This window comes from Anas acuta, chromosome 20, assembly GCF_963932015.1.
Source record: "Anas acuta chromosome 20, bAnaAcu1.1, whole genome shotgun sequence".
Taxonomy (NCBI): domain Eukaryota; kingdom Metazoa; phylum Chordata; class Aves; order Anseriformes; family Anatidae; genus Anas; species Anas acuta.
The window spans coordinates 11,615,889-11,635,822 of record NC_088998.1 but is presented as its reverse complement, the minus strand read 5'-3'; the positions used below and the strand labels follow the sequence as shown (position 1 = coordinate 11,635,822).

At 38.3% G+C, this 19,934-nt stretch overlaps 1 protein-coding gene across 2 annotated transcripts in view; it reads right to left on the bottom strand.

The window, feature by feature from the left end:
* Positions 1-19,934, bottom strand: part of LMX1B (LIM homeobox transcription factor 1 beta) — a 115,519-nt gene that overhangs the window by 9,896 nt on the left and 85,689 nt on the right. Inside the window, exons 3-8 of one of the 2 annotated variants that reach the window (XM_068656961.1) lie at positions 8,367-8,599; positions 4,474-4,652; positions 3,392-3,469; positions 2,922-2,988; positions 1,783-1,944; positions 17-1,361 (exon numbers count right to left, since the gene is read on the bottom strand). In XM_068656961.1, coding sequence (XP_068513062.1) covers positions 1,357-1,361; positions 1,783-1,944; positions 2,922-2,988; positions 3,392-3,469; positions 4,474-4,652; positions 8,367-8,599 — 724 coding nt within the window. In that variant the 3' untranslated portion in view covers positions 17-1,356. Of the gene's footprint in view, positions 1-16; positions 1,362-1,782; positions 1,945-2,921; positions 2,989-3,391; positions 3,470-4,473; positions 4,653-8,366; positions 8,600-19,934 lie in introns of those variants that run through there. The other variant, XM_068656960.1, reaches the window with a different exon arrangement.

The window sequence follows — 19,934 nt, the reverse complement described above, 5'->3', positions numbered from 1 at the left end:
TGAAATGTATATGTTAAGCGGTATTCTGTGCAGTCAAAGAAGGACATAGTACACATGGATGCTCATATGTTGCACACTGCAGCAAAATGGAATGCTCCTGGTTTTGTTTTGGCATGTTAACATAAGTTGGCTCTAAGCATCTGACCTATAAAGAGAAAGGCTAGCAATCAACTTGCAAAGTTCAACTGTCAGCAATACCACTTAGAAGTGCAGAAAACTGCAGAAAAATACCAGTATCTAGTTTATGCCCCAGTCAACAGTACCAAAGCAAGTCCTGGCTGACAATGTAAGCAAACGGTGTCAGGGGAGAAGGTCCCTGGCGTTCCTTGAGCTGGGATTCAGCACTTGTGGGGGCTCCATGGAGGAAAGGAGGACCAGACGCTGAGAGCCCAACAACAGGAAAAAGCAGCCTGAGGACCATAACCAGTAACGGTCTTCATTTACACACAAGGTAAAAGGCAGGTCGACAAACACGACGGGACCCAGGAGGAGGCCCAACTTCCCTGGCCTCAAATGAGCTACAGTTGTAAACATGCTTTCTTGTCAGAAAATTCCACTCGCTGGGGGCTGGTTTGGAACACAGCACCATTTATTTCCCTTAGCAACTAGAATTTCAGCTTACTTTGTATCTTAAGGTACCAGAAAGAGCTCTAGCTCAAGTAATGTGAGCTTTAGGAAAGTGTTACAATGGTTCTTTTTCCTTATGCCTTCATTTAAAATGGCTTTCTTTTAAATCCTGCATTGGTTTTGAAACACAGAACATGCTTCTAAATGAGTTTTGCTTAGAATTTGCCAAGCACATTGTTAGCAACAAAATCACAAGCCGTCTAATGCTCATTTGCACTTCAAATATCTTCAGCTCCTTACAGTATTTACCAAATTGCCTGGTGTCTACTGTGGACTTGCCTCAGTGGAAAAAAGTAATAACACAGACCCAAGCCAGATTTCTTGTTGGCCTGTGTGCAATTCATGCTCATGAAAGTGATGTGCACGTGTAACTCTGCAAAGAAGTGCTCCTGGTCAATACAAATGAGTCTGATGTAACAGGCCCTTGTGGGCAATAGCAAGGCCAATAATCACAGTCCGAGAAAACCTCTTAAGTTTTGTTTAAATGCCACATTGCAATTGTCCAGGACCAATTATTAGGCATTTAATGCTCATGATGCATTTGGCGTACCTATTCACTTGATGTTGTATGGGCAGGAAATTATCAAACCAAAACATCATCTTGAGTTTGGACAGAGAATGTAAGTATGCAGGAGAAATGTCCTGTGGTGATATACCTCTCAGTAGCTCAAGAATTGCTCTTTAACAAATCCAGGCGTCCAATCTGAGGGATCTGAGAGGGGTGGTCATTTATTCTGGAATAAATAGATTACTTATCCTTAGCAGACAACTTTTCAAAGCATTACTTTCCCAGAGCCTCTAGGAAGGGGAAAAACTTGTGAGAGAGATACAATTTGTCTCTTTTTATTTTTAGATGTCTTGGATAGTGATTTAAAAAAAATGGGGCTGGAGAGGTGCTGATGCTTGTTTTTATCATTTATCAAAACTATACTCTGAAGTAGTTTTGAAGGGTGTCCAGAGCCTGGGATAAGCTCTCTTCTACCCACTTATGTGTACATGAAAACATACACACAAAACTGACTGGTACAAACTCCCTGGTACAAATCCCAGAAAAAAAATATATTATAAAAGCAAGTAACTCTGTTGAACCTTTGGAGTATGAACCTGCATATGAACCCTGCTATTTCTGATGCAGCAGAATGATGCGTGCCTTACCATAAGGATTCATGTGGTCGCCTGGCATTTGTGGAGGGGTAAGACCCTGCTGAAATGGGTCTGTGCCATAACTGCTTTGATCCATTGCTACAATCTGCTGCTGTGGCGGTGCAAGTGGTGTGTAAGATGTCATCATCCCTTCCATTCGATTAGACATTACTTCTGCAGAAGACACAGGAGGGCACAGTCACTGCTTAGCAACAGAGGCTGCAGACAGTAGTATTGGTGGCATTACTGAACATGAGATCAGAAGGAATACAGCTAGGTGCTATTCAGAGGAGCATTCCCAATCTTGTCTGAGAGTACAACCCTCAACAGTAAATTGAAAGACTTGTAATCTCTGACTACATAATTATGGAGCTCCTGGGTGCTTGACCATAACTTCCCAAAGTCTCCTGTGTCTGGCATAGCCCTTATAACATCTAATGCCTGTTGATGCCAGCCTAATACTGCTAATGCAGCAATGGTACAATGATTCCCTAAGCTGGAGTGGATATCATGTTGAGCAATCAGTAAGTGCTTCCTTGACAGCATGCAGAACAGCCCCATGTGCTGCTCACAGACCATGATCCTGAACATCAGGACAGTTTTGATGTTCTGTGTAAAGAAGAGGATATGAGGTTGCAAGGCCTTGAGATGCTGCTCCTTAGCAGCATCCATGAAGCAGCAGGACAAGCCCTAGCACCTCTGTGCAAGTCCTGCCAAATGATCTGGGACACAGCAGGGCATCAGCAATGTTGATGCCCTTGCAGGCAGTCTGCAGATGCCCAGCCATTCATGGTTCCCTTTTTTCATGAGAAAATAAAGCTAACTGTGGGATCTCCCTGGAGTGGGCCTCCTGGAGATTTCCTCCAGTGAAAGCTCCTCTGTACTGCATATTTATTTTAGGAAGGTGGTAACAGCTTCGGTGTAAGCACTTCCAGGGTCTGGCCCCATGAAAGGACTTTGGGATAACCCGTGGCAAGCACTTGGACACAGCTGCTGTGTGTGCTTCCACAGATGATGGCGCACATTACCTACAGAGCTGTGAATGCCATGTATGGCTGTTCCAAGACATTATGCACCCATGTGGGAATGGCACTTTGAGAAATCTTGAAGATTCGTTTCCCCTTGCTTTACCTCCATCTCAAATCCCCTACCTTGCCCTAGTCGCTGGGAGTTTTGTTGCTCCTGCTGCTGCTGATGCCTTCGTGCTAGCTTTTTCATCTGAATAAAAGAGGAAGAACAGAACAATTTCATGGGTCTGAATGAAATATTTTTTTCCTTTCAAAATTCTTTGCAAATATCAAGTCAATAAATACAGAACACTTATATTCATGCATACATCACTGTGGTTTCAGTTTATTTTCTTAGCTTAAACATTTCAGTTTCTACTTCGTATTTTCATGCAAAATTTACTCCCAACCTTGTATTGCTTTGAGGACAAGAACTTAATGTTTGTGTTTGAAAGTGGCCCTTCTCTTATGGATGTAGAAAGCAGAGAATGAAAAACGTATATAGTTTAGTCCCTAGGATCTTTGTGATATGTACAACAACTCAGGGAGGAGAAAGGAATCTCTGTTGCAGGACAATTTGTATTCTACATTTCAAAACATGACAAACAACCTACCTTTGCTCTTTGGTTTTGAAACCAGACCTGGACAACTCGCACACTGAGTCCTGTTTCAGCTGCTAGTGTTTCTCTGACCTAAAGGAAGAAAAGTTTAATGATATAATTTTTTTCAAATTATTATTTTTATTATTATTATTATTATTTTACATCTAGTAAGTTATGTTAAGAGGAAGACGTTTGTATTTACAATAAAAATTTCAGGTACAGAATTAATTTTTAAAAATCCTTCATATTTTTGCAGTTTGTGCAAGTTCTGCCCTTCATACCACTACCAATTTCGTAAGTACTAAACAAATGCTCTGAGCTATGTAAAATTATATTAACTCATTTCATGATTTTTGTCTTACCCATAAATGAGTTCTGTATAAAAATTAGAAATTTAGTATGAACACTTTTCATATTTTTTAAGCAGAACTTGATACTTTAAAATGGCAACGAGGCACATTGCACTGTCCCAAGAGACATACTTTGTACATCTGCAAGAGAAAGTTACTTTTTCCAACAATGACAATTTTGGGGATCCGACTCCATTTTTTCCCAATCAAATTTCGGAGGAAATGTTACCTAGGTGGCTTTTCACCGAGATTTCATTTTCATCAGCTTCATCATACCTTTCCCTAGCTGCTATAACTGAGATTAACACCATGATTAATTTTCATAAAAAAACAGGACTGGAAGGACAAGTAGTGGGACTAGGATTCTGCACCCATCTTGCTGGACAGTGACTCCCTCTGTGGTGGAAAGAAGGGCACAAAGACCCTTGTTTACCCAGGCTCTGGCTGTCCATGACTACTACATGTTTTACAAGAAGCAAACAGCATTGCTCCACAGGAATCGGTCTCAGTTACATTCTGAGTACCCAGAAATAACATTATGCTGATCCCAAGCTACTAACTGCTTAAGGATAAGAAGGAATTTGGGTGAGTACTGCCATATGCTGGCCCAGTTTTCTACATTTACCACAGATACCTGATGCTGGCCCGGGAAGGGGCAGGGGCCTATGTGGACCTGTGGCCTAACCCTGTCACCATCACGGCCTGGTGTCAGAACTTACTGGTGGTCCCTGATGATGCACCTACCTTCCTACAGGGCTTGGAAGACACTTCAAAGGATGCTTTGAATGCTCGTCTCTGTTGTGTAGTAAGTATTGTCCTTGGTCGTTTAGGTCTCCTTGGGTCTTTCCCATCGTCACTTCCTTTTCCTTGGGTTACTTGTCCTTTGGTGGGTTTAACATCTCCATCTTCATCATCACTTTTAACTGGTGAGAAGAAAAAAAAAAAAAAAAAAGAATATAGAACCGTGCTCGTTCCACCAAGATAACAACATGTATGAGAACTACTCTTCAGCTGCAAACTTGTCAGCAGGTTCAACTATTATCCTATGTTTATTTGAAGAATTAAATTTACTTAAATTCTCTTAAATGCGGGTACACTGCCACATCAAATTTCACAAAAGCAGAAGAATGAGCTTAAGTTTAAATTAAGGGCATGGGACTAATCAGGGGGTGGAAACTCAGAATGTGCTTCAGGAACCGGGCACTGATAGACTTGGTGCCCTTCCAGCATCTCCCGGTCTGATCTACGCTCACCTGCTGACACTGTTGCAACCACACCAACTAGCTTTCCAACACTTTCCCTTCACAGAATAGCTGCATCTTCTCCTAGAGCACTAGTTTCAGAGAGGTGCTAGGGAAGCAAAACAGTGTAAACGCAAATATTCCCAAAATATCTTAAGGTCTGTTTCATTAAATATAGCATAGATTCCAGTTATTGTTTTGAATATTTTGAAGCTCTGGAGGTAATATTAAATATATTCTTTGCCCTCTCATTTCTGCATCCCATGGAAAACAACAGTATCCTTTCTCTGGGTATTACAATGTGTCTACATGTACATGCACAAATTTATCTTGCTTGGCAAATACAAATAAATATAGATGTGCTTGTGTAGAATAAATAGATTATTTGTATTTTCTGTAGTTAGATTCTAAATATTCTTATGATCTGGTGATATGATGTGTGTTAGTGTATTGTACTGGGAAATTTCAATCTCAGTGGTAAAGTTTGAAGAGTAAGTATGAATTCTAATATGAAAAACTTTTCAACGTGGTATATTTTATTTTACCAGACTACTGGTTTTTTTTGTGTGTGTTTTTTTTTTTTTTTTTTTTTTTTTTTCTTCCAGAAAACATTATTACACTATTCTAGGGACTTCAGCCTTAAGAAACATGCTGCAATTTTGATATGCTCAAAGATGACGTTTGGGGAATTAACAAATTAGACTTTAATTCATTTTAAGGTCTGATTATTATGTACCTAGCAATCTAATCACCTTTTACTTTAATAAGCATCTTTTTCCTAATGATTAAAGAGAAGTTCAGTCATTTTAATAACCATGACATTATTAACTTTTGAGCATGCCATTTCTAAGGAAAGGTTTGTGAGGATTAATATTGCTCATTGGAGGGTTACTTTTGTGTCCAATGGATAAATATTTGATTGGGGAAGGACACATACTCAGCCAGGGGTATGTGAGATCATTTGCTCTCACACAGGCTTTTGTGAGATCTATGTTTTCAGTGTATTAGACAATGGGAGATGAAACATCCCATTTAATTTGTTAACTTGTTTTTCAGGTCTGGGCTTGGCTAACAGAGAATAATGGTGAAAAAGCATCTCCAGGAGTAAGAAACTAACCCCTTGTGCCAAGGGAAAATGAAGTTGAAACCAAATTTATTTTGTACTGCTTTGGCATCTTACTGCCCATCTAATCATGAAACACAAAATCTAGTAGTAAAGGACTATCTGTGCCAGATGTAGTCCTCAGAGGCAGCTGGCAAACAGCAAACAACAGTCCCAGCATGGCACACTCACACTTGCTGACAAGAACAGCAGAGGAGGAGCAGGATTACCACACTCATCACTGCAGGACTGGGTACAGCCTTGCTCACTGATCTTCTCGAAGGGGTTTGTCTGGATACAGACAGTCTTCAGCAGGTTGCTGAAGCTGGTGATGGTAAAACACACTAAAAGGCAAGTACATTCTCACACACCATACTCACACACCTCAGGCAGATTCACAGAGTACAAACCTTGTGACATGAGATTTAGAAAGGCTCTGATCCTGCACATCCTGCTGAATCAGCAGTGACCTTTGTCTTACAGCATTCATGACACAAAAATATAAATTTGAGCAACGTGGTGAATATGGCTCTCAGATTAGAGACTAAATATAATTACTATTCCTAGTGAATTTGGAATAATGTATTTTCCCAAACTACAGGGAAACATTTGTGTTATTTGTACGCTTAATGGATTGGTAATTGTTGATTTTCTTAGACATTTTCTTGGGAAACAAATGAGCAATTACGATGACTGGCAGCAGTCTGCATACACACTGTCTCTAGTCTTGAACTCAGCCAGAGCACACTGCAATGCAAAGTTTCCAGTCTTCGTGAGTATACACAGCACAGGAAGGAGGAGTCCTGTCTCTCCTGGAAATGCTTGAGCTTCACACCCAGTCCTCACTGTAACAGCAGCCAGATACACTGGATTTTGGACTGGAGAACCCACATCCAGAACGTGAAGTGTTTATCCTGTGCACTACTGTGCTCTCAGCCCCAGATAGACAGCAAGTATCTTTTCTCACCCTTTCAAAACTTCCCCTAGGAAGTGGGTGGAGGACAGGAAGTATTCATTTCTCCCTCGCTGCAGAGAACTTGGGGAAAACACCCATCAGCTGCTGTCAGTTGTGAGGACTCTGCTTCCCTCTTTAGGAAAAGGTGAAAGTTCTTTTTGCACAGTATGGTGCCTCAGTCCCCAGGCCAGGTGGTGCAGGCTTGTTGTAATCATACTGTTCAAACCCTAGGTCCCCATTAAGGGAGAGGTTACTTCACACTGTAGACTAGCAGCAGTGCATTTTAGTGAGGTATTGAACCTGTCATCCCTGGGACCTGGACAGTTTGAACCCCTTTAGTTTGCACTCATCAGGAACAGTGTAGGACCTGTAGGAGACATCCTTGACAATCCGTAACAGGCAAGCTCTGCATGCCTCACTTCTCTACCATGTGTATCACACAAACCACAGAGCAGCTATCCTGTGTCAGTATGTAGACTGCCTCCTAGGTTTACACAAGAATGAAGCTCAAACACAAAATAACATGTACAACACAAATGATCAGAAAGCATGGAAGAGACATACTACCAGAAAGAAGTCTGGGTGGAGATAGGGAGAGTCAAATATTGTACTTGAAATCATTCAGAGATGGTCTCCAAGTTACTGCATTTTTTTTATTTTGTGTGTGTGTGAGTCTTCTTGCCTGCCTTAACAGGAATTGATATGCAGACATCCTCTCCGTGTGCAGCCACAGTGGCTTCGTCTGCACCACTCATGCTATTGCTGGAACAAACCCATTTATCTCTCTCCTCTCTCTCTCTCTTTTTTTTTTTTTCTTCCAGATTCTTTTCAGTATGTGTATGTGGTACTTGTTATTTCCCTTAAAGTTAGTGCCTGTGATTTGAAGAGAGAAATATATTTTGGAATACTCTGAAAAATCATGTTTTCTACTTTTCCCATTTTTGTAGCTTATTGTTGAAAGTATATGTGCAGAAGATTCCCTGAAATCAGAGCAAATTTTAGGTGGAGGAAAGTATGCCTACACTTTAAACAAGGTCTCAGATATTTGAAGTCAGTCTGATTCACATACTACAGTCTCATAGAAAAACACAATCTTGACCAAAAGTAAATAAATAAACAAATAAATTAAATAAACTTTTGTCCTTTACTAAGAGAGCAGCAAATTAAGTTAAGGAGAACAGACTAGGGCTTTACAACTGTGCCTGCTAAGAGATGTCATTTGCATGGGTGGCATCTGCATATAGAGAAAGTAGATGTGTAAATGCATATACTTCTCTGTAAAAATGCTCTACAAACCTTTGTGTTTTTTTCCATCTGGGGCAGAAGTGGGAAAGCTCACCTGAGTCTGAGTCGTCTGGGCTGACAGAGCTCAACAGGTCTTTCTCTTTTTCATAGTCACTTTTGCAGAGCAACTGCCCTTCCTTCAGAACAAATTCATCCCCTTTCCTCAGCTGTCGTTCACAAACGCAGCAGCAGAAGCAGCTTAAGTGGTAAACACACTCCAGGGCTCTCATCACAAATTCTGTTGGGGCAATCTTTTCCATGCAGCCACTGCACTTGGTAGCAAACAGCCTGTAAGAAAGGCAGTAAAGTCAAAGAGAATGTCAGATCATACACTGCATGAATTTAGATACAACAAATTCTTCAACTTAACTACAGATCAGCTTGCCTAATACTTTTGTACACTGGGAAACTTGCATCCTTAGTCTTGGAAACACTGTAAACATGCATTTTATTCAAGTGTCAGTCACTTTGGATTGGAGATTTGTCTCACTGTTTTGTTCCTCTTCAAGATAAGAAACATTAAGGTGCTCTCAGAGTTTGGATAACTTTCTTCAAAACCAAATTTACTTTAATTTACTTTTTGGAAGAAGGCAAACAAAACAAAACAAAAAGCTGATCTCCATTGTTTGTTTGTTTTGTTGTTGTTTTGTTTTGTTTTATATATATATATATATATACACACACAGGAGTTCTGATATCAGCACTTTAACCTATTCTGAATAGATTTCATGACTTGCCCTTTCTGGTATCGTCTGTCTCTGAGGAGGTTAACAGATGAACACAGAAAAAAGCATGGAAGCTTATTGCTAATGCTGAGCAGAAGATGACACACACATGCAATCACACACATGCAATTGATAAAGAGAGGAGTGAAATAACATGGCTTTTCTTTGGATGTTGAGTTATTCCAGACCAACCTGTCTCCAAAGAGAATACTGTGCATTTTAAATGGTGTGAAACATCCTTTGGCAGAGACAGGCAGCGATACAATCTGCTAAATTACCACTATAATCACAGGCTCTGGAATATACGCTATATTCCAGACTAGTTCTTATTAAACCTTTATTAACCCCCTCTTTCATCCATCATTAATTTTCTAAGATAAAGTTTGAATGATTTAGATTAATTTTATTTTGCTTTTCTAATAGCAACTGGGAATCTCCCTAAGTGAGCTTTTCGGAAGAGGGCTGCTTCAAATAAAGATGAATAGCTAAGTTATGTCCCTGTATCACATAGTGGCTTTGGTAATTTGAAATTCAGTGTCTCTTATGGCAATACATCAAAGTGCAAGGTGCATTAATATTTACATTTTTTAAAATAAAATTAACACAACTGCACCAATGCGTTCACAGGAAAAAGGAGATTCTACCTTTTAGGATGAGGTATGCTGCTTTCTTTTTCATCCTCAAAATTATCACTTTTTTTTTTCTTTTTTTTTTAATAAAAGGCAAATATCATCAATTTTAGAAGGCACAGTCTGTGGTAGCTACTGAGTTCTCCAAAGCTTCCATTTTGTCTGCACTGAGAAAATACAGCAAAATGGCAACCACTAGCTTTTCAGAAAAGCGTAGCATCGCAAAATGGGCAAGAGGGAAAAGAAAATGTAAATACATTTGCATACTGCATTCAAAGAAAGGTGGAATGCCCAAGACATTGTGTATTTTTTACATTTGTATCTTTTGATCTGATTAAAGAGATCTACTCTATTAACCTTGCTGGTTTGGTGTATATCTTTGCACAATCACAGCTACAACATGACAGATATGCATTGCACAAGTCATACAAGGAACACTTAGCAACTCCTTTTTGGGTACATAATGAATTAAATCTATTAAAGGAAAATTGATGCCGTGCAGGACCCACAGCCACTGCTGGTATATAGGCCATTTAATTTCCTGCAGTCTATTGGATTTGCCTATATGTTTGGGTTTTTTTGCTCTCACATACAAACTTTAAAAGAGGAAAATATGATTTTATGTTCTAACTAGTAAGCATCACAAAAATATTACAATGTCTTAGCTAGCAAAGTCCTATGCAGGAAGTATTTCTATTTATGCATAATAACATATCTGAAAGGATTAAAATACAATGGGAAAAAAAGAGCAAACAGATTTTAAGCACTTAAAAAAAGTTGTTTCTATTTAACTGCTTAAACCTATTTGACTCAGTTTAATTAAGCTTGTATCTTTTGTTTGAAGACTGTTGTGATGATGGAGCACACTTAAAGAATCTGAAGATTAGCAAATCTGGTGTGAAGGCATCCGGCTCCCCTAACTGGCATCAGTTCATTTATACTAGGGTGACAGTTAACCTGTGTACGCTTCAGTAAAATTCAATGGATAGCTATCAGGAGGGATGGGACAGACCCTACATGTGGTAACAGCTCTGATGGGCTGCAGATGTAACAGCCTGACTGAGAAATCTGCTGCCATTTCTGTTTCTACAGTTTCCAGGTTCCTGACTTCATTTGCATTTCAAATCAGTGCTCTTGGTATGAGAAATCTTAGAAAGAAACTTCAGAAAGTGACCGTGATCCTGCACTGTGATCTGTCTAAAACTCTTTGTGATACTGCTGTGATAATGATGATAAAACTCCAGCACTGTGGTCATGCTATTAATAAAAATAATGCTGAGTGATCAGTGTACTTCATACGGAGGCTTTCCACAGAAAGAGTTAATGTAGGATGTCTGCTCCACCAAGCTCCTTTGTAGGCAGACCACAGAAGCCAGACTCTGACAGATACTGAAAGCATAAGGACTTTTTTCTCTTTGAAAGAATAAACTAGCAGAGATGCTGGTTCCAAGAGATCACGCAGTAAGTCTTTCTGGGCCAAACCATCCGTACTGCAAATCTGCTGGACCAGCAGGCAGCCCTGTGTGGGTGGCAGCCATGGGACTGCGCCCCAACACAAGGTGAGCCCAGGTAGAAAGCAGCTAGCAGACAGAAACCTTCCTGCTTTGCCACCTGAGTGCAGGAGAAAGGGCAGCTTCCCTTGGAAAGGCTGCGGGAGCCAGGGCACAGAAGGCCTGCTACAGCTCTTTTGCAGAGGGGACAGCACGTGAGTAGTTCAGGGCCTCTGAAGCTGGGGTTGGACGAATATTGCAATAAATGTTGTATTGCAATAGTTAAGACAGCAACAGCCTTCAGTTTTCTCCCAAGCAAACTGCAAAATCTGCCACCATCCAATTAAAGTCAAAACATAAACGTAATATGTTTAGAAATAATTTTAAGTAGGAAAGCATACACTGCCCCTTCACCTTTCTTCTAAGTGGAACATAGAAACATTCTTTCTTCTTATCCTTGTGCTATGGTGTCTGTTGTTTACCTCAGTAGTGTCTTCTATGTTATATTGCTTTATGAAGTGCTTTTTTCTCTTTTTTTCCTCAAAGTAAAAGATGGCCAACACAAATAGAATATAGTTCATGTTATTTATTGGCAATTGACTATTGCCAGAAAGGTGGTGCTTCCACAGTAATGTTTCCAAATGCAGTCTTTTAGTTATAAAGAATTACATCGTTGTCAATGTAGTATTAAATCATTCAAATTAACAGTTATATTTGTCTGACAATACTACATGAACTTCATATCTCTAAATTGTCCTTTGTCAACATAATAAAATATCATAATCTGTACTCAGATACTGTCTGCATTATAACATGCAGTCACAGATATTGAACTGTGGTGGATTTAATTCTGTGATTATAAAATTTTCATTAAATTTATCTTATAAAGTGTTTATTGGTATTTTTTCAGCTTCCAGAAAGTAATCCAGGGTTATGCACCTTTTTTTTTTTTTTTTTTTTTTTTTTTGCACAAGGCAGTCTCACAACAGGAAACTAATCTTGACAAATGACCAGTCTTTGATATCTGTGACCTAAAACACTGCTCATTAGACTGTTCATTTTATAAACGAATGGTAATAAACCTGTTGAGAAGTGTAGGATAGCAGGAATACTTTACAGATCACCCTTTGCAGCTTTTAATCAAAGCAGTACATTTGATGGGGAGCATGCAGATATTATGCGCTGAGGCAAAGACTGTCTTACTTAACCATATTTAAAGAAATATTTCTTTTACTTTCTATACTTTTTTTACAAATAATTTGCATAACTCTGGCTTTTTTACCCCCCCCCTCCCCCCCCCCCGGCTGATTATCTCCAGCTCTCTTAAGTTAACGTCAAACCTCAAAATCCTTGGACTTGTTAAAGTATGTGGAGAGTGGAAATCAAATGCCTTTATTAGAAGCCCCAGGAAATCTCTGACTCCTAAGCACAACGAAAACATTCCAAAGAAAATTGTTCAAAGAGGACAAAAGAGAAAAGCAGAACAAGAAAACCTTGTTTTGAATCAATGATTGCAAGAGTTTTATAAATAAATTCTGTTGCCTGGACAATTTTGAAAGACAACTCAATAAGTTTAGGAGTTTTTAAGTGTGTTTGTCTCTATGCCTGAAATACTTAGGGGATTCAGCTGAGCTAAAGCCTGGAACAATGGCCTGTTTGTCCATTCAAGTATTTGAAACAATCACTGTGAAGCAAATTCACAGTACTAGATATCAAAAAATATTCACTATTTTAAACTGGGTGAACTTACCAAATTAATTTTGCATATATTTTAGGGGCAATGAAAACAGTAAGACATGTGGTCCTGTCTTTAAACAGTAGATGAAAATGTTCACTAGCGGAAGAGGCCATAAAGATTTTATTTGGTAGAATATCCCTGTGAAGTCAGGATGAATCAGTAATCCTTAGGAACAACCACAGTTACATGATCCGTTGTGCCTTCCTGCATGGGCACAACCATCTGGTGTTTAGTATGTACTACTGATTTATTATCTCTTGCGTAGCTATCTTGCTGTAAGTTTGACCCTGCTATGCTCCTGAAAATCACTGTTCTGCTGTTTACTCTTATAACATCCGAATATCCCACCCTTTACCTTTCTATTGCTCACACAGGTCCTTCATTTCCTCCTGTTTGTTGGCAAATACATTTTAATTGTTTTATTATAACTAATTTAATCTGCGCTGAGTGATCTCAATGTACAATATGAAATTTGCTGTTCATATTAAGTGTGGTTCAAGAGGTTTGTTATATAGAACAGAGGTATAAAAATAGACTAATTCAGTCAGGTTGTTTATTTACTGGACTTCTGCCATGAAGCAGTAAACAGGAAGTTATTAAGTCAAATTTGATATATGTGAGAGGACAGATGCTGCCATCTAACTGAAATGTTAAATCATTTTCCTTTGCATTATTCTGATATTATGTGTTGCAAGAAACCACAGCAGATACCTGCCTTTTCTTTACTTAATAAATATGCAAAGATGATGGTAACAAGCTTTTGTAAATATTGTAGATATGGTCTTAAACTCTGATGCTTTTCTTTCTGATAATAGCTGGTATATGACATCCCTATCATGCCTATATATACAACTGGGAGTTCACTTGGCACTCAGAAGTAGTCAATAGTAAAAAAGTATGTTAGAAATGAAGTAAAATGTATTATGCTTTTCACAAAACTAAGTTTAATTAAGAGAAGAAATTAAATTACTAATGAATGACATCCATTACTTGTTCTTCAAAAAACATTTTGATACTTCTTTGTTCTTTAGATGACATGGAAAGGGGAAATACTATGCATGTTTTTTTTTCAAGAATAGGACTTGAACATTTCTGTAGCATCTTACAACTCACGGGTGCACATAAAAAAAAAAGAAAAACTTGCTTGGCTACACTAAATTCTGAACATTAAAATCATCTCGAGTGCACCAAAGTAGAACAGAAATATTATAATTTTATGCTTTGGGAAAAAAAATAAAAATAAAAATAAAAATTCATTTTAAACATGATTAAAATCATAGCAGAAAAAATAATTACATAGTTTATTAAAGTCAACTTCATAGATGAATCTTCAGTAAAAGAAAACTAATTCCACTTCACTGAGTATTAATAAAATGAATAAAATGTACAAAAATGGAAAATTTAAACGTCTCTAGAAAAAATGTAATATATAGAGAGAACCTAAAACACACACACAAATAAAACCCCCTTTTTCTAGAGGGAAGACTGAAGAAAATATTTATTAAGCCTCTATCAACAGGTGCTGTATTAAGAATACCACCTACTGATGAACACTTGCATTTAAAGCTATGCTTCACAATGTGCAAGTGATTTCTTTGATTAAAGTGTGGCACCAAGGTACCTTTTTTCCCATGAACATTTGACCTGCATTTTTACATGAAGTGTTGTACTGCCACCCAAAAGTAACCTAGCAGATAAAATAATGATGGAGACAATGCAGTCCCATGCTATGCATGCACGTGCTTTGAGGCTGGCAGGAGCTCGAGCCCATGTTTTTACCAGAGAGCTACAGTCCTGTGGTGCTCTGCACACTGAACACTGGTCCCTCGCACGTTCATCAGCTGGCAGCTTCATCAGCTGGTCTGACCCACACAATGACTTGCATAAGACACGCAACTAAAATACTACCCTCTGCTTGAGATTTCTTTCCTACTGGAATAAAAGGAAGTGGTCCCATTTGTGTGAACAGGAACAGAATTTGGTCCTTTTTCAGGACCTGCCAAGGCTTTTGGCCCTGGGATGACAGCATTGCAAGAACCTCTGTGCCCTGCAGCACTGTGGGCTGGACCAGCAACACCACCAGCCTCTGCTCTTGCAGAAGGCACAGCTGCTGAAGACTCTCCCACCCAGGTGAGTTTCCTTTCCCTGCAGCTGCCCCTTGCATGGCCACTGCTTGCTGCCTGCACGCAAGGTGCTGAGCCTAGGCCTGGCCCCCTTTGCAGCTGCAGCCCTTGGCAGAGGGGGTGTGCACTCCATGGCCCCTCGGGCTCTTCCTGCTGATGGAGATCTTCCTGATCTCCAGGATTGAACTCACAGTTCCAAGATGAATTAAAAAGATGCAACTAATGGATTCAGTAAAACATGTAAGAATGCCTATAATTCAACATCACCATGCAAAGGCAACTTGCTGAAGTAGGGACAGAATGAATGGAAAAGTTGCATCTTCCTTAACTATAAAGTAAAACATAAAATGTAAAGTGCAGAGGAGTTTCTTGCTTCAAGCAGAATGTGACAGAATGGATTCTTCTCTTTGCTTAATTTTCATCCCCTAATTGACCACTTTGTTCAATGCCTTCTATCACTGCCATGCAGCTCTATTTTATAGCATTTTTCCTTACAACACTTTGATGGAAAAATTTATGAAGAATCGAATTATTGCTGTTAGAAGGGAATTAAAACAATTTTTCATTTACAAAGTCACTGATATTGCTCTACTGTGCTCCACCTTTGGGAATCCAATTGCTCTTCCCAGCTTCTCCCATTCCTCTTTATAGCATGGCAATTGCACTGTACAGATTATGGCTGCAATTTTCTCCTAATCTGTTCTGGAGAATATAAACTGTTATAAAAGTTAAGGGCTCCAACTGAATTGGTAAAGTCAGGGCTGCAATTAGAAGCCTAATACATTAACAAATATGATGATTTTGTTAGAATTATACTTTTATGCAGCACAAACATTTGGGAAATAATGTTATTTTGTCTTTGAGTTAAAAACAGGGTAACCAGGCTTCTGTTGTGCTTTTGTTTAACATTAATTATATCAAAGTGCTACAAAAGCGTAATAGGTGCTGGGGTGTTTTTATTTATGCTGGATCTCTGCTGAGCAAGTTCATTATTGACAACCAGCATTTTTTACTTTTTTTCTTTCTTTGGATTCACATTCAGTTATTTACACATATTAAACTAAATCCATCTTTATTCCCTACCTCTACAACTTCTTTGATTTTCAAGTGCATGAAATGGCTCAACTGTGTACAGTGGAGGCCTTATTTCATAAAACAGATCTGTGAGGACTTTCTTCAGTGCATTGAATATTCACTAGTCTGGTGAGAAGTCTTATCTTTCTTCTTCTCTAAGTGGCATACTGAATTTACAGTTTCCGTTGAATTTACATTGCCAACAACAAAGTGAAATTCTTCTAATATAATTTTATATGAAAATTGACCCTGAAGGGCCTATAAGCAGGGAAACTGTACTGTTGGTGATTCACTGTTTTGGCCTTCACTTTTAAAGAAAAAAAATAGTAATGTCAAAGCAATTCAAATGTAGTTTCTAAGTTATTTCTTGGCTGGCAAGAACTTAGGGATAGAATTTACATAGGGCCTTTCCTCTCAACGAAGAGCATTAATAGGAAGAAACATCATTTGCCAGTAAAAAACAAAACAAAACAAAGTAACTTCCGGTGCCTGCTGCACTGATGCTGTACAAGAGCTTGTGCCCAAACCCATCAGCACAGCCAATTTAGAAACTGATTTGCAAGGGAAAGATACCTTAGTCCTGTGGTGTTAATGTCTTTACAGTGGGGGGTCTATTGCCAGCTTCTCCAAACTCATCAACACTATCTATTATTAATACCCAGAAAGGCTTTATAGTATCTTTATTGCACAAGGCAATGAGAGCTCTGTGGTGTAATCTGTTATCTATATTGCAAAAACATGTGAAATAAAACAAAACATAGACACTTCATAAACAAAATGTTTCATCTGTTACATCTCTCAGCCTCTCTTATATATAAAGCAGTAGGGTGCAGGAAAGGCATTCAGAGAGATTTGCTGTTAGATGTTGGACTGGCTTCTTTTTAAATTTTATTTGCAATGTGACAAACCTTAGTCTGAATGAAAATTTCTGTTTCCTTTACTGAGATGAAAAAGTTCAGATGTCTGCATAATTAGGCTGTCTTTTATTTGTAGTGCAAAGGGGTTTAGGACCAAAATGCAGCATCTGAAAATCCTAAGGATAAGCTCTTCATGTCATATCCATGAGCTGGCAAATGCAATTTAAGGATGTAACTGTGGTGGGATGATGGCAGAGGCTGAAGCCCCTGCAGCAGCAGGACCAGGTATTTATATCAGGGGCATTGCCATGGCAGAAACTGAAGAATTTGTCTCCGGTAAACAGCAGCAAAAAGAAGTGCCCACTGGCATTCCCCTGAAAGCAATTATTCCTTTGGGAATCGTTGAAGAACAGAATTTGAGTGGAGAGCTGGCTCTCTTCTGCTATTATCTAAACATCTATATTTTATATGGAAAGACCAGAATTATCCTACGCTTAGTCTGTAGGGATAGACAGTATTAGAAATGTCATTTAACAGCAGATAAGTAAACACAGTTAAAAATCCAAAAATATTTTGTTTTGGATAAATAGATTGTAGTAAAAAGATGGATATAGAAAGGGAATAAAGGGAATAGTTTTTTTTAATACTTGATGCATATATGTTTGCAACACAGTAAGAATAATAATAAATTAATAATAATAATTTTTAAAAAATTAACACACTGGCCTGTGTCTTATTTCCCAAATGCCCTTTTATTTTCTTTGCCTCTTGAAAATAAATTGTTCTTTTGTAGTGTTTCTCTTTTCAGTCAGACTGTCAGCTATTATTTTTCTATTTCCTCTTTTTGTCACTTTGCATTATTTTTGGTGCTGTAATTCCCATTTGTTCCCACTCCTATTTTCCTGTCTCCCATTGTTCTACTTTTTAATCCCCAGTTTTACTCTTCTTCGGCTCTTTTTTGGCCCATTCTCAGTAGGGTCTGAGAAAATACCCAGGCGTGACTCCCTGCTATAGCAACCACACCTCCCCAGGAAAGCCACAACAATCTCTTCTGGACGAGGAAAGTCTTTCACAAGCTGGCAGCAAAAGTAAATCCTTCTTCAAGGAACAAGAAGGATTAGCAGAGAGCAGTGGGCTGCAGACTTAACCCTACCCCTCATTTCTTTAGAGCACCAGTCACTCAGAACCCTGCTGTGATGTACAATTAAACAGAACTAAAAAAAATCCTGAATGACACAAGAGCCGGATTGTGTAAAGGTTTAATTCCACTTTAATACCTTTCCAAGTTCAGAACTCAAAGATAGCAATTTAACCCAAGAATCCCCATCTGAACATGAAAAGTTGCTGTTTGTCTTACAAAAGTCCCCACTATATTCTGCTGTAAATCATGTTCTATTAGCTTGACCTTTAATGGATGAAAACTTTTTTTTTTTTTCCCAGCAATCTTTACTGTCCTTCCCCTACAAAATTCAATCATCTGATAATACAAATCAGCAAAACTAAGTGCCCACTGGCATTTTCCAGGAGGTCAAAAAAACTGTTGAGAAAGGAGAAGGGACACTGGTATGAAAAACAATAACAAACACATAGAAACCCTAAGGTGACTAAGGGTGTGTCCAGAAATGCCTAGGAAGGATAACTTATTCTTGTAATATGGAGTCACTCTTATTAACATCATGTCAGTTACACATTACTAATACTATGATACAAAATACAAAATACATAGCTCTTTCAGTACAGGCTTTTTTGAAGGCTCCAAATAGCTGATTCTTTTTTTTTTTTTTTTTTTTGTATGTAAATGAACATACTTGTCTAATTATTCTAGTATGAATGATTACTCTACTTGCTCTCTAAACTGAATTCTTGATTAACAGTGAGCTACTTAAAACTACAAGCTTCTGTAAGGCCAAATATGGTCAATAGCCCTAAAGACTAAATCCTAAAGACTTAGCTAACAGCATCTGTATTTGTATTTGGTATACTAGACTGTCCAAACACATACATGAAGATCACAATCAACATGTAAGGCCCTGTAGCATGCCCAGATCCTTCTTTTGCCTGGAACTTTAACATAGGTTTTAAGTTACTCCAGCAGTTAAACATCTCACACAGGACCATTCTACATGTGTGAAAATGAAATCCCATAAGATACTAACAACATTATTAGGCATGCAAAGACGATTATGCTCTTAATCTCACAAGACTGAAAGGTTTGTCTAAACATTTTATTAACTTTTTTTTTTTTTTTTAATTAAATGAAAACTTCTAAGTAGGACAAAGCTGGACAATACTGCTTATTTTTTGGTTTTGTGTACGTGTGTATAGTACACACATGCATATATACATCCAAAGAGATAAAAAATAGAGATGCCTGTTACGGAGGAGGTGTACAAAATCACCACCTCATTATATCAATATGACATTCCTTCCTTTTAGTAAGAACATTTGTATTGATTGAAATTGTTCTATAAAAGCACTGAAATGTCCCATGGTATTTCTGAAAGTTGCATAAATGTTCCCCCTAAATTAGGTGTCCTGTTGAATAATTGGCTGAAAAAATCCTGCTCTGGCTGTACTGTCCTTTCTTCAAAGTTTATGAATTATTATTTATTTTCTTAAACCTAATATTTGCTGTAATAGAAAGAAATTTGCTTACCCGTAATTCTGAAGTTAAGATCATCTGCTAAAGATAAATATAGGATGAGAAGCTGTATCAGTTTTTGCTTCAAGAACTAGAAAAAACAAAAAAAAAAAAACAAAAAAAAAAAAAACACGACTTTGGTACCAACTGTACTAGGACTGGATCTTCATTCACAAGGAAGAAGACTTTAAAAATGTCTCACTTCACTGAGGGGTCTGTAATAATCTATTTTCTACTGTTCCTTCAAAGAATTAACTTTAAAAGCGTCGTTAGCATTTTCTCAACTTGCTACTGGAAGAAAAATGATTACTCTTTTGGATCTCACATCAACACAAGTCACAAAACA